This window comes from Anomaloglossus baeobatrachus, chromosome 2 (assembly GCF_048569485.1).
Source record: "Anomaloglossus baeobatrachus isolate aAnoBae1 chromosome 2, aAnoBae1.hap1, whole genome shotgun sequence".
Lineage (NCBI taxonomy): Eukaryota > Metazoa > Chordata > Amphibia > Anura > Aromobatidae > Anomaloglossus > Anomaloglossus baeobatrachus.
The window spans coordinates 438,259,616-438,282,324 of NC_134354.1; the positions used below are offsets into that span (position 1 = coordinate 438,259,616).

The 22,709-nt window shown below is 45.2% G+C and overlaps 1 protein-coding gene across 1 annotated transcript in view; it reads right to left on the minus strand.

Moving 5' to 3' along the window:
- Window positions 1-22,709, minus strand: part of LOC142291609 (transmembrane protease serine 11D-like) — a 392,225-nt gene that overhangs the window by 331,502 nt on the left and 38,014 nt on the right. The window contains exons 4-5 of the mRNA XM_075336261.1: window positions 18,077-18,197; window positions 9,363-9,583 (exon numbers count right to left, since the gene is read on the minus strand). Coding sequence (XP_075192376.1) covers window positions 9,363-9,583; window positions 18,077-18,197 — 342 coding nt within the window. The remainder of the gene's footprint in view (window positions 1-9,362; window positions 9,584-18,076; window positions 18,198-22,709) is intronic.

Consider the following 22,709-nt stretch of genomic DNA (forward strand, 5'->3'; position numbering starts at 1 on the left):
AGTCTGTGTTTAGGAGGACTTACATACTATTTAAACAGTAAGGGCACACAATGGCTTCTAGACGTCCACAAATGCCATGCGTTTTTCAGGCAGAAGGTGTTTCAGGACACACCGGTGTCTTTTGGGCTAAAGCTACTTTTTTGCTTCTTTTCTGACATCTTTTGGGACCGTTTTTTAATCAAATTGTATTTTATAAACGAGTGAGCGTCTTACAAGCGGAAGTCGTCTGAGGAATGGTCGGATGACTTCATTCAATTGCTTCATATTTTTGGAAACCTGAAGCAGTTAAAATAAGCTCAAAAGACTGAACACATGATAAGCACATCATGTCAACACTGCAGGGCAGATAGCCAGGCTTTTTAGAGTTTACCTCTTTTTCAGGGGCATAACGGAGAAAATCCACCTGAAATAGATGTCATGTGCACGTACCCTTAGGGCCGCTTTACACGCTGCGATATCATTACCGATATCGCTAGCGTGCGTACCCGCCCCCATCGGTTGTGCGACACGGGCAAATCGCTGCCCGTGGCGCACAACATCGCTAGGAACAGTCACACTACTTACCTTTCTAAGGGGGCGGTTCGTTCGGCATCACAGCGACGTCACTAAGCAGGCGCCCAATCAAAGCGGATGGGCGGAGATGAGCGGGACGAACATCCCGCCCACCTCCTTCCTTCCTCATTGCTGGCGGGACGCAGGTAAGGTGATGTTCCTCGTTCGTGCGGTGTCACACATAGCAATGTGTGCTGCCACAGGAACGACAAACAACATCGTTACTACAGCAGCAATGATAATTGAGATTGGGGGGGATGTCACCGATTAGCGATTTTGAATGTTTTTGCAACGATTCAAAATCTCTTATAGCAATAAAGATGAATGAATCCAGTGCAGACTTAGATTGAATAAAAAAGTTTTTTCTTTCTTTATTGGAATAATTGAATGAATAAAAAATCCAGGGACATGCAAAAGTAAATTCTAGCCCCAGTTCAGAGCGACGCGTTTCAACAAGTTGTCTTAATCACCATGATTTGATTTGAGTTGTCTTTTTTTTATGACAGTCACAGACAGTTCTCTAAACTGTACGACACAAGGGCAAGGTGTAGTAGAGGCTGGCCGCTGAATTTCTTATAAGCTATGCCATCTTAAGGCTATGTGCGCACGTTGCGTACAGTTCACTGCAGAACTTTCTGCAGCGATCTGAAGAGCACATGTGCGCTTTAAATCGCTGCAGAAATGTCCGTAGTGAAGCCGATTCCATGCGCTCTGCCTGCAGCTTCTCCCATAGACAGAGCAGGAGCTGCCGGCAAAGCGCACGGAAGAAGCGACATGTCACTTCTTTTTACGCAGCGCTTTGGCAGAAGCCGAAGCGCTGCGCTCTAAAACGCCACGTGCGCACGTCCCCTGCACAATCTCCATAGACTGTGCAGGGGACGCAGGACTGCATGTATATACGCAACGTGCGCACATAGCCTAAGGCTCATGCAGATGTCTATGGGTATATGCAAACGCTGTGTTTTCAATTTGACAACAAAACTGTATCCTCTGGCAGACTTTGACAATTGTAAACACTGCGTTTGACAAAAAAAACGCATCCGTTTTTGCTGTGTCTTTGTTAATGCGTTTTTTAAAAGGAGAAAAAAAAATAGGATAGGATAATTGATAGATAACTAGAATAAATAGATAGAAAAATAGAAAGAATAGAAAGATAGAAAGAACTTGTAGAATAGATAGAAAGAAAGAATACAATAGATAGAAAGAATTAACAGAATAGCTCGATAGATAGAGGAATAGCTAGGTTGGCCGGCTGGTTTTTTTTCTACTTTTTTTGATAAAAAAATTACATGGGGTTTCCCCCATTTTTCATATCCAGCACAGAAACAGCACTAGCTGCAGGCTGCTACCCTCAGCTGTCTGCTGTACCTTGGCTGGTTATGAAAAATAGAGGGGATTCCATGCTTTTTTTAAATTATTATTTTTTTATTTTTTTTTTTTAAATGACGTGGGGTTTCCACCATTTTTCTAAAACCAGCCAAGGTACAGCAGACAACTGGGGGCTTATATTATTAGGGTGAGAAGAGCTGTCATTATTTGGCCCTTTCCAACCTAACAATAGCACCCCACAGCTGCCCCAGAAGTGGCGCATCCATAAGCTGCCCAATCAGTGGTGTCATCAGGGTTTTTTGGAGTTTAATAAAGTGGTGAAAGAGGGTGCTTTTTGTCTTTTATTTCATATAAAGGATTTTTCGGGTGTTTGTGTTTATAAATCTGACAGCTAAATGGTGGTCTATGAGTATTTATACCGTGAGATAATGTAAGTGGCAAATAAAATAAGTAAAAAGAATAATAAGCATTAATAAAGCAGGCAAAGGGGTAAGTTTCTCAGTTAGGACCTCCATTCAGCTGTCTAGAGCCATATACCGAATGGCTATGAAAGATTTTTGAAGCAATGAACACATGACAAAGTTTCAAGGTGCTTTATTTTAGGCCTGGAAAACCTTTTTAATATGGGCTACATCTGTTCTCTTCCCTTCTGTCTATATAATGCTCTTGTGTATTTCATAAAAAAATACATACCTGTATGTATTTGAATGCAAATTACAATTAAACACTTAAGGCCCCGTCACACTAAGCAACATCGCTAGCAACATCGCTGGTAACGAACAACTTTTGTGACGTTGCTAGCGATGTTGCTGTGTGTGACATCCAGCAACAACCTGGCCCCTGCTGTGAGGTCGTTGGTTGTTGCTGAATGTCCTGGGCCATTTTTTAGTTGTTGCTGTCCTGCTGTGAAGCACAGATCGCTGTGTGTGACAGCGAGACAGCAACAACTAATGTGCAGTGAGCAGGAGCCGGCTTCTGCTGAGGCTGGTAACTAATGTAAACATCGGGTAACCAAGAAGCCCTGTCCTTGGTTACCCGATATTTACCTTTGATACCAGCCTCCTCCGCTCTCACTGCCTGTGCTGCCGGCTCCTGCTCTGTGCACAGATAGCTGCAGCACACATCAGGCAATTAACCCCATGTGTGCTGTAACTAGGAGAGCAAGGAGCCAGCGCTCAGTGTGCGCTGCTCCCTGCTCTGTGCACATTTAGCTGCAGCACACATCGGGTTAATTAACCTGAGGTGTGCTGTAACTAGGAGACTGGGGGCTGGTCACTGGTTGCTGGTGAGCTCACCAGCAACTCGTGTAGCCACGCTCCAGCGATCCCTGCCAGGTCAGGTTGCTGGTGGGATTGCTGGAGCGTCGCAGTGTGACAGCTCACCAGCAACCTCCTAGCAACTTACCAGCGATCCCTATCGTTGTTGGGATCGCTGGTAAGTTGCTTAGTGTGACTGGACCTTTACTTACCCTTCTTTAGAATTGGTTTACTGCTTTTAAAATGTTTTGCAGGAAGTTTTACTTAAAGTGGTTTTCTTACCACCAATTCTATGGGAGTCATCACCAAGAGGGACAGTGGTTCTATAGATGAATGTAGGTCCCAGACATTTATTACATATCTTATGTTTAAGGTTCGGATACACCTTTAGGGCTCATGCGCACGTAACTGCTGAATATTCTGCAGCGATTTGACAGCACATGTGCGCATCAAATCGCTGCAGAAACACTGCGTAATGAATGTAGTATTTTTGTTAAAGAAGCCGATTTCATGCGCTATGGTTGCTGCCCCCACCATAGACAGAGTGGGAGCTGCATCTAGAACTCAGAAATAATTGACATGCTCATTTTATGAATGCACAGATTTGGGTCAAATTTTTAGCACCCAAATCGCTGCGTTCAAAAAAGCATTGTGCGCACGTATCATGCACAATCTACATAGATTGTGCTGGGGACGCAGGACGCATGCATTTACGCTGCAGTGCAATACGCAGCGTAAATGCATGTGAGTAAGCAACGTGCGCATGAGCCCTTAGAGTGGTTGTGAACTGAGGATAATCTTTCATTCGTCCAATTAATCAAACAAGAAAGCTGCGAAGACACCATCACATGTTTCTCAACGCTGCCAGGAAACTAGCCAGGTCTTTCACCGGGAAGGAACAACCACGGGAAGGGGACCCCGAAACAGCTGTCTGTGGATGGATACCATGTTTTGGTATAGGCGGTTTCCTTGACTGGAGATTGCCCTTCCCGTGGTTGTTCCTTCCCGGTGAAAGACCTGGCTAGTTTCCTGGCAGCGTTGAGAAACATGTGATGGTGTCTCCGCGGCTTTCTTGTTTGCATATTTCCCAAGGGGCATTGCTCTAGAATCACTGCGTTGAGAAACACGTAATGACAAGGAGAGCAGGCGAGTTTTTAAAGTGCAAAAAGGTACATATTTTATTAAGGATAGAGGTGACACAAACTTGTAGGCATTAGTAAAAGGATAAAACCCAGACCAATCCAAGGGCTACATGCATATGGGATGCTATGTCATAGTCATTGGAACATTCAAATGAGTATACAATATCAGGTATTCTATGTTAAAAGATATCTCTATCATATGTGCAACAGTATCAGATAAAGTCTGCACAATGTAGGGTATATAGAGTTAAATAACACAGAGGTCAAGAATAATACTGGTAGGTAGCATAACAATAATGAATGGTCTATGACCATGCAGATCACACATCATCTATCAGCAAGTGGAGGCATTTGCAGGGTTATATCTCATAGAAAATCCAGAGTGATTAACTCATATTACATGGATCCTGCAAGGGCAGGAATCATACCCTTTAATGCCGAAGGATTGTCCACAATGGAAAGATGCAAGTGCGTACTTGGAGGTCAAGGGTCGTGGTCCCCAGGCTGCCCGACGTACGTTTCGATAGAAGTGTTGTCTTTCTTCTTCAGGGGATGGGGTGCCATGATGTACGTTCCAGAAATGCCGGTTTTTAAATGGTGGCGCTATTTACCGAAACCGGAAACCGCGTAGCGGCGCATGCGCGGATCCGTCTGGCAAGTCTCGCGTGAAAAGCCGACGTCACGCTATCCCGCGCATGCGCGGGAGCGAGGACCCGTCACCATGGCTCCCGCGCATGTGCGAAACACAAGACGGCGGTATTAGCACGGAGAGAAGGCAGAGGATTCGGGCATGCGCACATGGGTTCGGGATCGGGTACAATACATACATAAGATATACAATTATATTACAATTCAAGAGGGCCACCACATAAAAGATTTTCCACATGGTTCATGTAATGCCATTACATAAATAGAATGCCTATAAAAGAAGAGAACCAGATAAAAAGCCAGCATTAGAAAAACAAGACCAGAGAGAAAAAATATATAAAAAGATTTTTTAAAATCAAAACACGAACAAGAATTACAATGAGGCAAGGATGATCACCCGGAAAACGTCATGATTAAATTTAAAAAGGCAGAAAAAATAAATCATAAATCCTGGATCACAAAAATGGGGCATAACTGATGGATTCATTGAGACCCGTAGGGACCATGGTGTTCAAAGTGAGAATCCACTTAGCTTCACATTGTGCCAAGCGCTTTTTAAGGTCACCACCCCTGATCCCCCCATCTATCACATCAATACCTCTGATTTTTAATTGTCAGGGGTCACAGGAGTGGTGAGACTCAAAATGCCTTGGCAATGTTTTTAGAAGCGTAATATCTGTTACCCGCCTTGGCTGCAACAATGTCCCTAACGTGCTCCCTGACCCTCATGCGGAGCTCACGTGACGTGAGCCCCACATAGATCAGGGGGCAAGTACAAGTGGCAAAATACACCACGTGTGTAGTACCACACATGATGTATTGTTTAATTTGATAATTTTTCTTGCCATCTGAGAAATAGAACTGCGTACTGCGGGGGACATTGCTGCAGGCAAGGCCATGACCACAGGGAAAACAACCCTGTAACGGACCCCTGGAACCAAAGATGTTAATCTTAGGGGGGACATAATGGCTTCTCACCAAAAGATCTTTCAGGCTCTTTGCTCGCCTTGATGTCATTGATGGGCGGCCTGTAAGGTTATTAGCCAACACTGGAGCAGTTAATAAGACCGACCAGTGTTTTGTCATTATGTCACGCATGGTGTTCCACTCTTCATTATAGGTCCCAATGAATTGTACCACTGGGTCGTATGTTTCTTGTTTCTTAGGGGCCTGTGTAAGTAATTGTGCCCTCGGGGTTTTCCTAGCTCTGTGATACCCGTGTTTGATGGTCCTGTTGCTGTAACCCCTGTCCAAAAACTGGGCCCTGAGATCGGATGACTGTGTCTCAAAGTTGTTATCAGAAGAGCATATCCGTTTCATTCTAAGAAATTGACTCGTCGGGATGGCACGGATGGTGGAAGGGTTGTGGGCAGAAGACGCATGCAGTAGCGCATTGACGGATGTATCCTTGCGGAAAACATCCGTCTGGATTGACTCCCTGTCACCAACTATGATTTTGATGTCCAGGAAGTCAATCATACGACTACTGCATTTGTAAGTAAGTTTGATGTTAAATTTATTCCTGTTCAACTGTCCCATGAATTGGTGGAGCGGCTCGATCAATTCATGGGGCAGTTGAACAGGAATAAATTTAACATCAAACTTACTTACAAATGCAGTAGTCGTATGATTGACTTCCTGGACATCAAAATCATAGTTGGTGACAGGGAGTCAATCCAGACGGATGTTTTCCGCAAGGATACATCCGTCAATGCGCTACTGCATGCGTCTTCTGCCCACAACCCTTCCACCATCCGTGCCATCCCGACGGGTCAATTTCTTAGAATGAAACGGATATGCTCTTCTGATAACAACTTTGAGACACAGTCATCCGATCTCAGGGCCCGGTTTTTGGACAGGGGTTACAGCAACAGGACCATCAAACACGGGTATCACAGAGCTAGGAAAACCCCGAGGGCACAATTACTTACCCAGGCCCCTAAGAAACCAAAAACTTACGACCCAGCGGTACAATTCATTGGGACCTATAATGAAGAGTGGAACACCATGCGTGACATAATGACAAAACACTGGTCGTTCTTATTAACTGACCCAGTGTTGGCTAATAACCTTACAGGCCGCCCATCAATGACATCAAGGCGAGCAAAGAGCCTGAAAGATCTTTTGGTGAGAAGTCATTATGTCCCCCCTAAGATTAACATCTTTGGTTCCAGGGGTCCGTTACAGGGTTGTTTTCCCTGTGGTCATGGCCTTGCCTGCAGCAATGTCCCCCGCAGTACGCAGTTCTATTCCTCAGATGGCAAGAAAAATTATCAAATTGAACAATACATCACGTGTGGTACTACACACGTGGTGTATTTTGCCACTTGTACTTGCCCCCTGATCTATGTGGGGCTCACGTCACGTGAGCTCCGCATGAGGGTCAGGGAGCACGTTAGGGACATTGATGCAGCCAAGGCGGTAACAGATATTACGCTTCTAAAAACATTGCCAAGGCATTTTGAGTCTCACCACCCCTGTGACCCCTGACAATTAAAAATCAGAGGTATTGATGTGATAGATGGGGGGATCAGGGGTGGTGACCTTAAAAAGCGCTTGGCACAATGTGAAGCTAAGTGGATTCTCACATTGAACACCATGGTCCCTATGGGTCTCAATGAATCTATCAGTTATGCCCCATTTTTGTGATCCAGGATTTATGACTTATTTTTTCTGCCTTTTTAAATTTAATCATGACGTTTTCCGGGTGATCATCCTTGCCTCATTGTAATTCTTGTTCGTGTTTTGATTTTAAAAAATCTTTTTATGTATTTTTTCTCTCTGGTCTTGTTTTTCTAATGCTGGCTTTTTATCTGGTTTTCTTCTTTTATAGGCACTCTATTTATGTAATGGCATTACAGGAACCATGTAGAAAATCTTTTATGTGGTGTCCCTCTTGAATTGTAATATAATTGTATATCTTATGTATGTATTGTACCCGATCCCGGACCCATGTGCGCATGCCCGGATCCTCTGCCTTCTCTTCATGCTAATACCGCCGTCTTGTGCTTTGCGCATGCGCGGGAGCCATGGTGACGGGTCCTCGCTCCCGCGCATGCGCGGGATAGCGTGACGGCGGCTTATCACGCGAGACTTGCCAGACGGATCCGCGCATGCGCCGCTACGCGGTTTCCGGTTTCGGTAAGTAGCGCCACCATTTAAAAACAGGCATTTCTGGAACGTACATCATGGCACCCCATCCCCTGAAGAAGAAAGACAACACTTCTATCGAAACGTACGTCAGGCAGCCTGGGGACCACGACCCTTGACCTCCAAGTGCGCACTTGTGGACAATCCTTCGGCATTAAAGGGTATGATTCCTGCCCTTGCAGGATCCATGTAATATGAGTTAATCACTCTGGATTTTCTATGAGATGTAACCCTGCAAATGCCTCCACTTACTGATAGATGATGTGTGATCTGCATGGTCATAGACCATTTATTATTGTTATGCTACCTACCAGTATTATTCTTAACCTCTGTGTTATTTAACTCTATATACCCTACATTGTGCAGACTTTATCTGATACTGTTGCACATATGATAGAGATATCTTTTAACATAGAATACCTGATATTGTATACTCATTTGAATGTTCCAATGACTATGACATAGCATCCCATATGCATGTAGCCCTTGGATTGGTCTGGGTTTTATCCTTTTACTAATGCCTACAAGTTTGTGTCACCTCTATCCTTAATAAAATATGTACCTTTTTGCACTTTAAAAACTCGCCTGCTCTCCTTGTCATTATAGTATCATGAGTTTGTGCTACCCGTATGGCCCTTAGACAATTAGCACCCTCGGGAATTTTTTTGAATATGGTTTTCTGGAATTTTGTTTTTATGTTGAGAAACATGTGATGGTGTCTCCGTGGTGTGGATGTTGATCTCCCTGAGGTCAACCATCCTTGCTTATGCATTCGTCCAATTAAGATATGAAAGGGGGCTTTAGGCTACATTATGCCACTACGCAACCTTCTTGCCTTGATTTTCTAAAATCCAAGCAAAATATGCAATTGCTGCAAAAAAAAAAATGCAATGTGGCCACAACATGTGAACACAGCCCTTAAATAGCAGTGCTTGCTCTATGGACATGGTTATTTCAGTAGGTAGGCAGGATTCTTACAATCAAATATATATACAATTCGAATATAGACAAATTGAATGAAATATATATATATATATATATATATATATATATATATTTATATACATATACATATATATATATATATATATATATATACAAATATAATAAAGAAATGCATTCTCAAACAGATCTCATGCTGAATGCCTATCTCTGGTTCTTATTTTTGTGTCTCTGAATCCTCTGTGCCCTTTAAGATCTTACATATGTTAGCTGACTACTTGCGCCTTCTTTTTGTATACACAACATAGGTCACATACGGGCGGCATGGGGGCGGCCATCCTACCATAGTTTGAAGACGTTGAGCAATCCTCTGGAAATCAGCAGATGATGTATCATTATACGCTGGCAGGTACACTTCATTTGGCAATGTAAAGGAGCCCACAAACATTTTGCACGTCTGAGTTGAAGCAGGTTGGTTAGTTCCTGAATTGGCGATCAATGCATCAACTGTCTCCTCGGTGTAATTCATGGCGCTCTTGAAGCCATTCAGAATCACTGGAAACTCTGTGAGATAAAATTATATTTTAATATTTTGTCCATTTTGTTTTCTTGAGTAAAGAAAAAAAAAATAATCAAGAAAAAGTATTCAGGAAGGAAAAGTTTCCAGCCACCATTGAAGCACTAATGGACTGACCCAAGTACTTCCATTATTGTTTGCAGACACAGGAGGAACAATGGTATCATATTGTTTATTGTCCAATTCTTCATGTGTATATAACTGCATACCTCCCAACTTTTCAAGAAAGGAAAGAGGGACAAAGTATGCGGTGCGCAAAGCGCCGCGGCAAATTTTGACCACGCCCCTAGCCACACCCCTAGCCACACCCATTTGGCAGTAAGGGTCATTCAGCAGATGTCCCGCACTGTTCATTCATATTCATAGCAGTCAGAATTTTTTTTATATTTCTATGTGTCACTATATGACATGTTGCTTATTTGTGCCTATCAATCTGTGTTCACACGTTGCATAAATTCTGTTTCTTTTTGTTTCTGTCTGCACCAAACTACACAATAACAATCTTCTCTGTTTTTTCCATTTTTGCTGCATTTTTTCTGCCTTTTCTCCATTATTTAATGTGTTTTTGGTTCAGATGTGAATCTGCGTTTTTAAGTGTTTTTATCGTACAGAGAAGCTTTTTCCTGTATTTTTTTAAGCTCCACATAGAAACCTCCAGAGAATCCCCCCCCCCCCGAAAACCGCAGAATTCAGCGGCGTCTTTTCATGGAATCACATCCACTTTACTTGGACAATTAAACACAGCAGAATAAATGTGCAAAGAAACAGCAGAAAAAAATGCAGCATTTACACTACATGTGAATATGGACTAATTGTCCAAGCAAAGTGGCTGAGACGTCATGAAATCTCCGCTCCTGGTGCGTGGAAAGACGCCGCTGAACGGTGCGGATTTGGTGTTTCTTTCTTTATAAGCTTCAGGATTCACATCAGCAACAAACATGTATCAAATAAGAGGACAATGCATAAAAAATACCGCAAACACGCAATAATCAGAGAACATTGTTATTGCACTCGTGGCGCGGACACCTGCAGAAAAAATGCAGCATTTACGCTATGTGTGAACACGGCCTCAGTGATCCATTTTTATTACATTTTTTATGGGTTTTAATAAAGAAAAATAATAAATTGCGCCTTTTTTTCCCGCCATTTACCGATCCCCATAAATAATCTGATCGCTGTGTTGTTCAGGTCATTACGATTACAGGGACACCAAATATGTCCATGTTATTTGCTGATTTGTGATGTTTATTATTTTATAAAAAAGTGCAATAAAATTACATTATTCTATTTTTTTTATTATTTTTAGTAACTTTATTAGAAGAAAAAAAAATCCTCTTTTCCTCTCCCTCTAGAATACAGGACACAGAGATGCTGCTCTGTACAATGGAGCTGTGTCCTGTGTAAGAGGCTGCATTGTAGGTTCATTTATGTGAAATCCTCCCTCTGACATCATCAATCCTAGTGGCTCAACACCTAGAGCAGCTAGGAAAGCAAAGAGGTTGCTGAACTCAAGTTTTGAACGTTGCTAGTTTGAATCCAAGGTGGTGAAGATAAAAAAATAAAAAAAAAATTGTATTTGTATTTTTTTCCTCATTTCTTTATAGTAGTTTTATGAGAACAAATGAATCTGACTCTTTCACCAACATTGAGATACAGTATTTATCTATCTATCTATCTCTATCCCTCTATCTATGATTCTATTGCTCTATGATTCTATCTATCAATGATTCTATCTCTATCTATCTATTATCTGTCGTGTATCTATATATCCCTCTATCATCCATCCCTCTATCATCCATCCATCAAACTATCATCCATCCCTCCCTCTATCCCTCCCTCTATCCCTCCATTCATCCCTCCATTCATCCCTCTATCCCTCCCTCTATCCCTCCATTCATCCATCCATCCCTCTATCCCTCCATTCATCCCTCCATTCATCCCGCTATCATCCATTCATCCCTCCCTCTATCCCTCCATTCATCCCTCCCTCTATCCCTCCATTCATCCCTCTATCATCCATCCATCCCTCCCTCTATCCCTCCATTCATCCCTCTATCATCCATCCATCCATCCCTCTATCCCTCCATTCATCCCTCTATCATCCATCCATCCCTGCCTCTATCCCTCCATTCATCCCTCCCTCTATCCCTCCATTCATCCCTCTATCATCCATCCATCCCTCCCTCTATCCCTCCATTCATCCCTCTATCATCCATCCATCCATCCCTCTATCCATCCCTCTATCATCCATCCATCCCTGCCTCTATCCCTCCATTCATCCCTCCCTCTATCCCTCCATTCATCCCTCTATCATCCATCCATCCCTCCCTCTATCCCTCCATTCATCCCTCTATCATTCATCCATCCATCCATCCCTCTATCCCTCCATTCATCCCTCTATCATCCATGCATCCATCCCTTCCTCTATCCCTCCATTCATCCCTCTATCATCCATCCATCCATCCCTCCCTCTATCCCTCCTTTCATCCCTCTATCCCTCCATTCATCCCTCCATTCATCCCTCTATCATCCATCCCTCCCTCTATCTCTCCATTCATCCCTCTATCATCCATCCATCCCTCCCTCTATCCCTCCTTTCATCCCTCTATCCCTCCATTCATCCCTCTATCATCCATCCATCCCTGCCTCTATCCCTCCATTCATCCCTCTATCATCCATCCATCCCTCCCTCCCTCTATCCCTCCATTCATCCCTCTATCATCCATCCATCCATCCAACCCTCTATTCATCCCTCTATCATCCATGCATCCATCCCTCCCTCCCTCTATCCCTCCATTCATCCCTCCATTCATCCCTCTATCATCCATCCATCCCTCCCTCTATCCCTCCTTTCATCCCTCTATCCCTCCATTCATCCCTCTATCATCCATCCATCCCTCCCTCTATCCCTCCATTCATCCCTCCATTCATCACTCTATCATCCATCCATCCCTCCCTCTATCCCTCCTTTCATCCCTCTATCCCTCCATTCATCCCTCTATCATCCATCCATCCCTCCCTCTATCCCTCCATTCATCCCTCTATCATCCATCCATCCCTCCCTCTATCCCTCCATTCATCCATCCCTCCATCCATCTTTGCAGCTGAATAATCTGCTTCTGGTGTCTCACCTGCAGTATAGAGGTCAAGATAACAAACTCTTCCTATTGCTTTCAATACAGGCAGTAGCTCAGTGGTAAAGCTGCTGCCTCACAGTCCCACGAGTTCGAGTCCCGGCCGCCCCGAAAATCCAGAGCCGATGATAATTTAATTTAATTTATTCACTTCACTGAGGGGAGGAGCCGGGACATCAGCTGTGAGCCGCGGGAGTGCGGGACAGCCCTGATAAATCGTGCAAGTCCCGCAGAATCCGGGACGGTTGGGAGGTATGTATAACTGCTATCAATGGGATGTTCAAGTGTAGAATAAAATATCTGAATGCTCGAAAAGCTGCAAGTGTTTTTGCTTTATATTCTGTAAAATATATACACGCTAAAATATCTTTTAGCCACAGTGCAAAAAAAACTTACCAAACAAGTACATTTTTTTTGTCCAGATGCAACTATAATCTGTGCACGGCTTTACGGTACAAAACTATCCAGCTATTGTGACAAGTGCAATGATAGTACGCAATACAGAATCACAGATAAATCTAGTTTATTCTCATTTTCATTATTAGTCTCCATTAGATTGGTATAATCATTGTCAATAATGATCATCAAGGGCGAATGGCAATCTACTATTTCAAAATGGCTAATATTGTTACCATCATTTGAGCCACTGGATACTACATGCTCTACGAGCTATGAAGCCCATTTACAAGTACCGATTTATTGTCCATACATGAATGCCAATAGACTATATACAAAGGCTGACACAAACTTTATGGGGTAAATAAAAAATCCCTTTCGGCGCTTCCGGAGGACAAATGGATAAATGAGGAATAAATTGAACCTATTAATAAACCCTTGTTCTTGAAGTTTTTGCAAACTTGCACTGATATCCCATTTATCCTCCGGAAGCGCCGAAAGGTATTTTTTATTTAATCCATTACCCACGTGGGAGCACCTTTACAGGACTCACATTGTTTTTCCCGAGGATTCGTGCTGCATACTGGAGGATTAATAAAAGAGTTGATCCACTACACGGATCATACTAGCGAAAACAGAAGAAATCTGCACGGTGAGTGTAAAATTCGTACGATCATTCAATCTGTGTTTACACACATCTACACTTAGATTTGGCGCCCCGTTGTCCTCTTCTTTTTTTCTTTCCTACAAACTGTATGGGGACAGGACACTGTTTACATTTCCGCATGCAGCATGCATGTTCTTGACAATAGAGCCTGTATATAATGGGTGATGTGCTGCCCACAATGATAATTTAATGGCCCACATGAAAAATTCAGCTGACGGACAGGTATTTTTCTCATTTATTGATTGATAAAGGGAATTAGAGGCTCAATTATACAGCCAATAATCTGCAAACAAGTAGTTATAAGACTGTTCATTCTTAAAGGGAATCTGTCACCAGATTTTTGCTATGTACTATAATTTGAGAGCAGCATAATGTATGGACAGAAATCCTGATTCCAGTGATGTATTACTTGTCTTCTTGGTGTAGTTTTGATAGAATACCTCTTTTCTCTGTTGCAGATCTCCCAGTTCTATGAATGCTGAGCTCTGTACTCGTATGACCCCGCTCACACCACTGATTTGCAGCTTTCTGTGTACACTGCGCATAGGCAGAGAAATGCTAATCCAAGATGGTTAGCCAAAGCTCATGAATATGAAAGACTACATGGCAAGAGACAACCACTCCTCTATTGATAATTTCCTGCTGATGAAACACTGATTTTATTGAAACTACAACAAACAGCCCAGTAAGTGACACATTGCTGGAATGAGGGGTACTTTGCACGCTGCGACATCGCAGGCCGATGCTGCGATGCCGAGCGCGATAGTACTACGCCCCGTCGCAGCAGCGATTTCCTTGTGATAGCAGCCGTAGCGAACATTATCGCTACGGCAGCTTCACATGGACTCACCTGTCCTGCAACCGTCGCTCTGGCCGGCGACCCGCCTCCTTGTTAAGGGGGCGGGTCGTGCGGCGTCATAGCGACGTCACACGCCAGGCGGCCAATCGGAGCGGAGGGGCGGAGATGAGTGGGATGTAAACATCCCGCCCACCTCCTTCCTTCCGCATATCCTACGGAAGCCGCAGTGACACCGGTAGGAGATGTTCCTCGCTCCTGCGGCTTCACACACAGCGATGTGCGCTGCCGCAGGAGCGAGGAACAACATCGGACCGTCGCGTCAGCGTAATCATGGATTACACCGACGCTGCACCGATGATACGATTACGACGCTTTTGCGCTTGTTAATCGTATCATCTAGACTTTACACACTACGATGTCGCATGCGATGCCGGAAGTGCGTCATTTTCAATTTGACCCCACCGACATCGCACCTGCGATGTCGTAGTGTGCAAAGCCCGCCTGAGTGTCTCTGCCCCTAAACTATGCTGCTCTCAGATTAAATAGGAAAAAACCTGTTGACATACCCTTTAAGGATGAACATTTTTATAAATTCTGTTTGTTGATTTTGGTTGTATAATTGGGCCTTAAGGGGTTATGCCTATCTCCAAGATCCTATCCCAATATGTAGTAGGTGTAATAATAATAATAATAATAATATTAGCAAATACCTCCAATTAGAAATGTAGTATAGTTCTCCTGATTAGCTATGTCTCTTACCTTATGTGTAGGGTATTGCAGTTTAGTTATCCATGGTTCTGACCACTCATATAGTGACACTAAAGGGTGCTTTACACGCTGTGACATCGCTAGCAATAGCTAGCGATGTCGAGCGCGATAGCACCCGTCCCCGTCGCTCGTGCGACATTTGGTGATCGCTGCCGTAGCGAACATTATCGCTACGGCAGAGTCACACGCACATACCTTTGTAGCGACGTTGCTGTGACCGCCGAACAATCCCTCCCTCATAGCGACGTCACTGCAGCGTCACTAAGCGGCCGGCTAATAGAAGCGGAGGGGCGGAGATGAGCGGGATGTAACATCCCGCCCACCTCCTTCCTTCCTCATTGCCGGTGGACACAGGTAAGGAGATGTTCGTCGTTCCTGCAGTGTCAGACATAGCGATGTGTGATGCCGCAGGAATGACAAACAACATCGTACCTGTGGCAGTAGCGATATTAAGGAAACGAGCGACGTGTCAACGATCACCGTTTTTCAACGATTTTGCGATCATTGATCGTCGCTCCTTGGTGTCACACGCTGAGATGTTGCTACCAGCGCTGGATGTGCGTCACTAATGACGTGACCCCGACGATATATCGGTAGCGATGTCGCAGCGTGTAAAGCACAATTAAGGCCGGAGTCACTGTCTCGCGCGAGTCTCGCATCACGTCAGCCGACACAGTCTGACGCTCTCCAGCCAGGAGCGTCTCAGCTACATAGAAATACATGCAGATGATCAGCTCAATTTAGGAGAATGTGCGGCTTTGCCAGGTGATGTGATGCGAGACACACGCAAGGCACTTGCAAGTGTGACTCCAGCCTAAGTCAGTTGATCATGGCTGTAACCGTGGATACCTAAGCTACTGGATTGCCCTGCACATGTCGCTTACCTCATGTGCAGGGCACTATAATAGGTTAGGTACCCATGGTTATGACCACTGATATAGTGACAGTAAGTTAGTTGCTTGTGGTGATAACCATGGATACCTAAGCTACTGCAATGCCTGCACATGAGGTAAGTGATATAGCTACACAGCAGAACTATACTAAATTTCTAATTGAAGGTATTGGCGAAACATTAGTATGATATTGGAGATGGATATAACCCTTTCCAGCAATGCTGACTTCCAACATTCAAAAAGGAGCATGCAATGGATTAGCGGTATGTGAGCATTTTACATATGAACATAACATATAGCGTATAGTCAAAAGAAAAACACTGCATGCTACCAATAAATGCTCATAAGGCCCGTTTCACACATCAGTGAAAAACACTGACGTTTTTCACTGGCGTGTAAAACACGCACATGTCCCTCCGTGTGCCGTGAATCACGGTACACGTGGGTTGTCTAAGTGCAATCCGGGCTCCGTTCTCCGTGGCCTGTGATTGCATTTAGAAATTAACTCACCTGTGCGCGCTCCCGCTGTCCATGGTGCTGATCGCTCCCGCGGTGCAGCATCCGGCCGGCGCTGACCCCCCGCAGCAGCTGCTTCCGGGTCGGCTGTGTCGTGCATAATGAATATGCGCGACAGTAATGAGCCGGCCCAGAAGCAGCAGGGAGAACAGGCTGCAGAGAGCGTCGCTGGAGGCGGGTGAGTAAAAATGATTTTTATTTTAAAAGCACGTTTTTTTCTGGCACGTGTCTCACGGATCACACCACTGCGTGGTCCGTGGGACATCAGTGATGCCAGAAAAAAATGGACATGTCTCCGTGCGGCAATCACGCACACGCGGGTACGTTGCACGGAGACACGTGCAGTGAAAAAATCACTGATGTGTGAGCAGACCCATTCATTATAATGGGTCTGCGTATGTCAGTGATTCTGGTACGTTTAAAAAAAAGCACAAACGTACCAGAATCACTGACGTTTGAAAGGGGCCTAAATGTTATTGAATACCAGAAGAAAAGGTGTCACATACAATTAATTCATTAATATTCATTACATATTTAATTCATGGGTAAAGCCTTTTTCACACGTTAGTGATTCTGGTACGTATGTGACAGTTTTTATACATCCCAGAATCAGACAAACACAGACCTATTCAAATCAATGGGTCTGCGCACACATCAGTGATGTTTCACTGACTGTGTCTCCATGCGGCGTACGCGCGTGTCTGTGTGCTCCGCATGGAGACATGTCAATTTTTTTCTGGCATCACTGATGTCCCGCGGACCACACAGTGGGGTGTGATCTGTGAAACACGTACCAGAAAAACACGGACATTGAAAACAAAAAGCTTTTTCAACTCACATCGTCTCCAGCGATGCAGTGTTCAGCCTCTGCTCTCCGCAGCTTCTTGCCCAGCCAATTACTGTCATGCATATTCATTTATGCAGGCACAGCTGACCTGGAAGTAGCTGCAGAGAGGACACAGTGGCGGCCGGAGGCAGCATCTGGGAGACTTCAGCACCACGGACAGCAGGAGCGGGGATAGGTGAGTTTATCTCCATGTGCAATCACGGATCACAGATTGCACAAGGACAACCCACGTGTGCCATGAATCACGGCACATGGAGGGACATTTGCGTTTTTTATACGTCAGTGAAAAAGTCTGTGTTTTTCACTGACGTGTGAAATAGGCCTAATGGTGAAACATAAATCAACCTAGTAACAGGATATTTAGACCCACTCTGGCTTTTCCCACTCCAAGTAGAAGTGGAGAGAATGCCAATGGCATATTGGTTTTATTAAAGTTTTAAGTTTTATATTTCCTACTTACCCAAGAAATATCTTGCACATAAAACCAGACCAGCTATTGCTAAAAGAAAAATGAACCCACTCAGGCATTGAATACAGTGGGAACAGCAGCTAGCACAACAGCTGCAGCATATTGTTCTTGACTGGAAAAGAAAATCATGAAATATTAAGATTATTATTATTATTATTTATTATTATAAAGTTGTTGGCTAACAACATTTAATTTACTCTTAGAATGTGTAAAAAATAATAACTTTAAAGGGAATCTATCAGCAGGTTTTTGCTCCCTCCTCTGTCAGCAGTATGATGTAGGCAAAGAGATCCTGAATCCAATAGTCTATCACATAGATTACTGGGTGCAGCCACGAGATTCTTAATCCAACGGTGTATCACATAGATTACTGAGTGCAGCCATGAGATTCTGAATCCAATGGTGTATCACATAGATTACTGAGTGCAGCCACTTTCATATAATCAAAGAATTGAGTTTTAAGCATGTAGCTGAGCTGGCTCTCAATAGAGATTGTGCATTGACTGCGAGGTGTCAATTACAGCAAGGGGCATATTGGACTGCTCTGCAGGTGTGTTTCTAGTCCTGCAATGTTAAGGCCCAGTCACACTAAACAACTTACCAGCGATCCCAACAACGATACAACCTGATAGGGATCGCTGGTAAGTTGCTAGGAGGTCGCTGGTGAGATGTCACACTAAGCGACGCTCCAGCGATCCCACCAGCAACCTGACCTGGCAGGGATCGCTGGAGCATCGCTACACGTGGAAGCATGCTGCGCTTGGTAACTAAAGTAAATATCGGGTAACCAACTCGATATTTACCTTGGTTACCAGCGCACACCGCTTAGCGCTGGCTCCCTGCACACCTAGCCACAGTACACATCGGGTTAATTACCCGATGTGTACTCTGCTACGTGTGCAGGCAGCAGGGAGACAGTTTCTGCGGACGCTGGTAACCACGGTAAACATCGGGTAACCAAGAAGCCCTTCCCTTGGTTACCCGATATTTACCTTTGTTACCAGCGTCTGCCGCTCTCACACTGCCAGTGCCGGCTCCCTGTTCCCTGCACACATAGCCACAGTACACATAGGGTTAATTACTCGATGTGTACTCCGGCTACGTGTGCAGAGAGCAGGGAGCCGGCACTGACAGCTGAGAGCGGCTGATGCTGGTAACGAAGGTAAATATCGGGTAACCAAGGGAAGGGCTTCTTGGTTAACCGCTGTTTACCGTGGTTACCAGCGTCCGCAGAAGCCGGCTCCTGCTGCCTGCGCATTTAGTTGTTGCTCTGTTGCTGTCACACACAGCGATGTGTGCTTCACAGCGGGAGAGCAACAACTAAAAAATGGCCCAGGACATTCAGCAACAACCAACGACCTCACACCAGGGGCCAGGTTGTTGCTGGATGTCACACACAGCGACATCGCTAGCATGCTGTGCCTCAGCAGAGATGTTGCTAGCGATGTTGCTTAGTGTGATGGTACCTTTAGTGGTGCTTCACACACAGCGAGATCGCTGCTGAGATCGCTGCTGAGTCACGGTTTTTGTGACGCAGCAGTGACCTCATTAGCGATCTCGCTGTGTGTGACACTGAGCAGTGATCTGGCCCCTGCTGTGAGATGGCTGCTTGTTACACACAGCCCTGGTTCGTTTTTTTATTGTTGTTCTCCCACTGTGACGCACAGATCGTTGTGTGTGACAGCGAGAGAGCGACGAAATGAAGCGAGCAGAGAGCAGGAGCCGGCATCTGGCAGCTGCGGTAAGCTGTAACCAGGGTAAACATCGGGTAACCAAGGTGGTTACCCGATATTTACCTTCGTTACCAGCCTCCGCCGCTCTCACGCTGCCTGTGCTGCCGACTCCTGCTCTCTGCACAAGTAGCTGCAGTACACATCGGGTTAATAGTGATGAGAGAGTACTAAAAACCTCGGGTGCTCGAGGCTCGGGCCGAGCATCCCAAGATACTCGTGTACTCGGCCCGAGCACCGAGCCCAATGTTATCCTATGGGAGACCCAAGTATTTTTATGAAATGACCCCCCGGCAGCATGTAGAAACCCTAAAAATGTCACAAAAGTCTCAGAAGAGTGCTCAAATGACATGGCAACAGCATGGGGTAGATCCCTTGAAGCATTTATCACTCAAAAGTCACAGCTGTGAACAATTTTGTCAGCGTTTTACGCCATTTTTACGGACTCACCAGAAAACCTTCCAAAATGACTCCAAAATGAATTTTCATGGCGGAAATGTTAAGGGCACATACCCAATAGTGAGATAGAGCTGGTGTATGTTACTTTTGGAGATTACATGAAAGATTTTACGTGAAAACATTGGGTGGCACTCTGATGTCCCTGAGAAGAGACGTACATGAAGGCCTCTTGAGTCTAATGTGCCCATTTTGAGGAAGTGAGTCTTTGTAGTATTTTCCTTTGCCAGGGCAGTCCAAAATTGTGAGGTTCACCAATGCCCCTGCATACAGACGTGCATGAGGGCCTGTAAACCTGAAGTGCCCATTGTAAGGAAGTGGGTCTATTGTAGTATAGCCCTTAGGCAGGGCAGCCAAAAATTGGGAGGCTCCACATTGTCCCTGGATAGAGACGTGCATGATGGCCTGTAAACCTGAAGTGCCCATTGTAAGGAAGTGGGTCTATTGTAGTATAGCCCTTAGGCAGGGCAGCCAAAAATTGGGAGGCTCCACATTGTCCCTGGATAGAGACGTGCATGATGGCCTGTAAACCTGAAGTGCCCATTGTAAGGAAGTGGGTCTATTGTAGTATAGCCCTTAGGCAGGGCAGCCAAAAATTGGGAGGCTCCACATTGTCCCTGGATAGAGACGTGCATGATGGCCTGTAAACCTGAAGTGCCCATTGTAAGGAAGTGGGTCTATTGTAGTATAGCCCTTAGGCAGGGCAGCCAAAAATTGGGAGGCTCCACATTGTCCCTGGATAGAGACGTGCATGAGGGCCTCAAAACATTGTTCCCATTGCAAAGGAGCGGGTCTCCTGTCGTTGTAATGTCCATTCTGAAAGAATGGGCGAAAAAATTTACCACTGGGGGTATACCTGAAACAAAGGCCTAACTATTGTAACGGTCATCATGGTGGCGCATGAGGAGAAGGAGGAGCAGTCCAGCGATTATCCAAAGTCCAGAAGTGTGTACCCATGGGTGAGTGGAGGTACATGGCAAATTCCCGTTACAAACTTTAAATTCCGCTCTCATTTGCTGGTGGTGTGGTGAAGTCTGGCCCAATCCAACCCTTGTTCATCTTGATCAGTTAGCCTGTCAGCATTTTCAGTTGACAGGCGGGTGCGTTGATCTGTAATGATTCCACCTGCGGCACTAAAAACACGCTCTGACAAAACGCTAGCGGCAGGGCAGGCAAGGACTTCCAAGGCGTAGAGAGCCAATTCATGCCACGTGTCCACCTTGGATACCCAATAATTGTAAGGCACAGAGGAATGTCGGAGTACAGTTGTTCGATCTGCAAGGTACTCCTTGAGCATCTGGGCAAACTTAGGATTTCTTGTGGCACTACCCCGCACCTCAGGGGCTGTGGTACGTGAGGGGCTGAGAAAACTGTCCCACATCTTAAAGACTGTTCCCCTACCTCTGGCGGATTGGACTTGTGCCCCTCTCGACTGTACGCCTTGGTTGTCCACTGATTCCTGACCTATGCCGCTAGCGTTTTGTGAGGGGAATGCTTTGCCTACTTCCGTGACTATGGCCTTCCGGAACTGCTGCATTTTGGCTGACCTCTCCGCCTCGGGAATAAGAGACATAAAGTTCTCCTTGTAGCGTGGGTCTAACAGTGTTACCAACCAGTAATGATTGTCGGCCAAGATGTTCTTAACGCGAGGGTCATGAGACAGGCAGCTTACCATAAAGTCAGCCATGTGCGCCAGACTCTTAACAGCCAGTACTTCAGTATCCTGACCAACACGATGACTGAACATGCTGTCCTCCTCCTCCTCCTCCTCCTCCTCATCTACCCTGTCCTCTGGCCAGCCACGCTGAACCGAGGATATGACTGGTGTGCATGTCATATCCTCAATTTGGCCGGAGAGTCGCTCCATGTCTTCATCCTCCTCCTCGTCATAGTCCTCCACTGCACGTTGTGATGAGACGAGGCTGGGCTGTGTGTTATCACCCACACCCACTACTGTTTCTTGCTCCAACTCATCGTGTTCCGCCTGCAATGCATCATGTTTGTTTTTGAGCAGAGACCGTTTTAGAAGGCAGAGAAGCGGTATGGTGACGCTAATAATGGCGTCATCGCCGCTCACCACCTTGGTGGAGTCCTCAAAGTTTTGGAGGATGGTACATAGGTCAGACATCCATCTCCACTCCTCAGGTGTTATGTGTGGAGTTTGACCCATTTCCCGACGGCTTAGGTGATGCAGGTACTCAACAACTGCCCTCTTCTGCTCACATATCCTGACCAACATGTGCAGAGTTGAATTCCAACGTGTGGGGACATCACCCACCAGTCTGTGAGCCGGAAGATGCAAGCAGCACTGAAAGCCGGCAAGGCCGGCTGAAGAAGTAGGTGACTTTCGAAAATGTGCAGACAGGCGGCGAACTTTTACCAGCAGATCAGACAGCTCTGGGTATGACTTTAGAAACCGCTGAACCACGAGGTTGAGC